At 55.2% G+C, this 3,686-nt stretch overlaps 1 protein-coding gene across 1 annotated transcript in view; it reads right to left on the bottom strand.

Moving 5' to 3' along the window:
* Positions 1 to 795: 795 nt before the first annotated feature.
* The window catches only part of Tmem114 (transmembrane protein 114), a 17,172-nt gene continuing 14,281 nt past the window's right edge, over positions 796 to 3,686 (bottom strand). The window contains exon 4 of the mRNA XM_005349283.3: positions 796 to 1,323. Coding sequence (XP_005349340.1) covers positions 1,091 to 1,323 — 233 coding nt within the window. The 3' untranslated portion in view covers positions 796 to 1,090. The remainder of the gene's footprint in view (positions 1,324 to 3,686) is intronic.

Below are 3,686 nucleotides of genomic sequence, written 5' to 3' on the forward strand. Positions count from 1 at the left end.
GACTCCCTGCTCCCACCACAGGGAGGACCCAGAGAGTCCTCCCTGAGCACTGTCAAGCTCCATCGACACAAGAGCATCTCCCTGCAGGCCTGGGGAAGGCTGACGCCTGGCCTTCACTGGGCAGACACAGAGGTGACATCCATGGGGTAGACTGTGGTTTGGAGAGCCGTTCTTCCTGACTGCAGCTGCCACCTGCCCCTTCCTGTGAGAATCCCTTGACAACCCTGGAGAAGTGTGGGACCAACACTGCCCACCTGAGTAGTCTGCTGACACTTCCGAAGTGAGCTCCCAGCCCAGAGACTCAAAGGATTAGGCAGGACTCTTCCCAACTCCTCTGCTTCCTCCCTCACTCCCTCCCCTCCCTCCATTTGCCTCCTCACTCCCTCCTTTCACCACCCCCACTTCACTTCCTCCCCCAGCCCCTCCACGCACACAGCACACACTAACCGGAATGATCCACTCCCAGAACCTTTCCACCTCGGTACTGGAAGGCCAGAGTCTGACTTCTCCCTGGTGCTACCCACGGTGCCCTCCCTTGGTCTGTGTCCAGGTTGTATGACCCCCAAGGCATCATCTGAGGCAGAGGGGCCCCACAGAGCCTTGAGCTTGCTTAGAGAAGCTGTGTAGGAAGCAGGGTTGCTCTTGAGAGCAAAGTATGCCAGCATCTCTGTGCACCTTTGCAGAAGTTAACTAACCTCTCTGGTCCACCCATTTTCTCACAAAGAAGAGAAGCTGATCCAACAAAGGTCAGGGTTGAGGAGAAAACAGAGCCAGAAAAGGCGCAGAGTGGGCCAAGCCGCAAAGCTCCCAGGTGGTTAGGATTGGCGTTTATTTCTGGTGATATGGGTTCCACGCCCACTCTTCTCTTGCAGTCCACCAGACACACACACATGCACACAACACAGCAGAGTGAGCATTCCAGATAGCACAAGGACAACAGTCAGGCGGGGCTCACCCACCGTGGGCACCACGGGCCCGCTGGCCTCTGTGAAGAGCCCCTCTGGCCTCTGTGAAGGGCGTTTGAGGAAGAAAAGCCTGCCATTCACGGAGATGAGCCCAAAAAACTCCGGGCCTCCTGGGCTGGCCAAACTCAGATAGCCTGGTTCTGCCTCTGTCTCAGGCTGAGCACTCGCGAAGCTGCCAGGAAGGCCACCCCTGTGAGCAGCTCAGAGACAAAGCTAATCCAGCCGAGGGCCAGGGACCAGCCAAAGCGGATGTCCACCTGGTCCAGCAGGGCCCTCTCCTCCAGGAGGCAAGCTGCCTCTCGGAAGGCGGCAGCTGAGTATGCTATGTAGATGCTAATTCCAGCGAGGGTCACCGTGGCTGCAGGGACAGACAGATCGGGACAGACAGTTAGAGCCTTCTAACCTGCCCCTCCCCCCTACTTCTCCAAATCCACCCGGGTCCCTCCTCCACCCTTTCCTCTTCTATCCCTCCACCTCTTCCCCTTCACTCCCCTCCTCCCTCTCAGCCCCCCTCCTCCACCCTTTCCTCTTCTATCCCTCCACCTCTTCCCCTTCACTCCCCTCCTCCCTCTCAGCCCCCCTCCTCCACCCTTTCCTCTTCTATCCCTCCACCTCTTCCCCTTCACTCCCCTCCTCCCTCTCAGCCCCCCCTCCACCCCTCAGCTTCCTTCTCTCCTCTTCTAACTCCTCCTCCCTTCTTCCTCCTCCCTCCTCTCCTGCTTCCTCCTGTCACCTTTGTGAATGGCAGCCTCTTGGAAAGAAGCTATGTCAACAAGGGCTGGCTGATTGAACCTTCAGTGATGTGGAGGGCTGGACCAACCAAAGGGCCTCGAGTGTTGTCAGCGAGCACCCAAGGCCCACACCTCACTGTAACTTACCTACCGTGTTCCTATCAGTGTGTTTGCAGAGTGTCTTGATTTACAGCTTGCTTTATTCTGTTGCTATAAAATGTTCCTGGAATTGCTTCTTCACTGCTACTTGGAACATGGAATTCTTGGAGACCTAAATCTATGTTCCCTATATTCAGTTCCAGAAAGAAAAGCCACACGCATCTTCTACCCTTTTGACAAAAGAGCTGTTGGTCCCGACAGCTTTTTTTCCTTTTCCTCTCCCTCCTCCTCCCTCACCTTCCTCTCCTCTACCTTCATCTCCCTCCTTTTTCTCCCTCCCTTCCTCCTCCTCCCCATCTCCCTCGGTTGTTCAGGACTGTCCTCCCAGTCAGACTGCTGCCATCTTCAGGCATTCTGGGCCGCTCCCCAAAGGTCAGCAGGGCTGGGCTTGCAGGGTAGTGGCGGTCATAGGGCCCTCACTTGAGTTTGGAGCCACCACTGTCACAGGCAACTATACTCTAATTACTTGTGGTCTTGGGGGAAGAGCAAGAGGATCTAGGGAGGAGGGAAGGACTGGGGGGTGGGCATCATCTACACAGCCATAGGGGGTCACCACCCATGCTGTGGGCAGACTTTCCAATGTGCCTGCTTCAAGGCCACCCATGCTCCTGCCTGTAACCCCTCACCCACTGCTCAGAAAGCCATTCATTCCCATGGTGAGCTTTGGTGCAATCCTACCTCATTGGGTAATGAAAAGGAGGGGTAGATGTGGTTACACCTCTCCCAGGGAGGAATGTTAGCAGCACCCTCCTGTCTACACCCACCCACCCCAGCCACATTCTCTGCACACACACACACACACACACACACACACACACACACACACACACACACCTTTACTCCCTCATCTTTTCCTTCCTCCCTGCCTCTGCTTCCCTCACCAACTCCTCTTCTCCCAACCCAGCCAGGGGTCTCCACAGCACTGTCTTCAGAGCCTTTGCTGAGCTGGGTCCCTGCCTGCTGCAGCTGCCCCCCTCCCCATCCTGCTCAGCCTGCTGCAGCTGCCCCCCTCCCCCTCCTGCTCAGCTCTGCTAGCTGCTTTGGGGTGAGCCTGAGCACGCTATGCCCCTGGGACTCCACCGCTCCCCAGTCCCCACAGCCCAGGTCACAGCTGCAGTTTCCCTTTGAGTCTCTCTTCAGGCTGTGAATCCTGCAGAGTGACCTCCAAGTCTGTTTTTCTTTCCCCTGGCACACAGTAGGTCTCCATAAGATATCGATTCAGTGCTACATAGTTCAGGATGGTGACCACTGGCCACATCTGGGTTTTATTTGCTTTGGTTTTGTAGTGGTGGGGATGGAAGACAGGGCCTTACAAATGCTAGACAAATGCTCTTACTGGGCCCATTCCAGTCCAGCCTCTGCGTGGCGTTTTACTTTGAAAGTGTCCTTAAGGGAGTAGCTCAGTCCCTTCATGGTACCAGCTATACAAGCTGGTCTGCCTCCGGATCAGAGCCGGCCGCCATCAGCGTCTTGCCTGAGGGTATTGATAGGAGAATTAGCCACTGAGTGACACCATAGCCAAGACCATGGATAACCATGGGTAGAAAATGCTTCATACTATCTGTTCCTTCCTTTATTTTCTCCCTCCAAGGTTCCCAAGGAAACCTCTTTACACATTCGGAAGCTGGAAGAGGATCTGTCAGTCACTCCCCACCTAATTCTCTTGAGACAAGGTCTCTCACTGAACCTAGAGCCAAACTGGGGCTACATGTAATCCTACAAACATGCCGGGTTTGTTCCAAATGCTCTTATGCACTGAGCCATGTCCCCTGTGTATTCTCTCTCTCTCTCTCTCTCTCTCTCTCTCTCTCTCTCTCTCTCTCTCTCTCTC

This window comes from Microtus ochrogaster, chromosome 7 (assembly GCF_000317375.1).
Source record: "Microtus ochrogaster isolate Prairie Vole_2 chromosome 7, MicOch1.0, whole genome shotgun sequence".
In the NCBI taxonomy this organism is placed as follows: Eukaryota; Metazoa; Chordata; class Mammalia; order Rodentia; family Cricetidae; genus Microtus; species Microtus ochrogaster.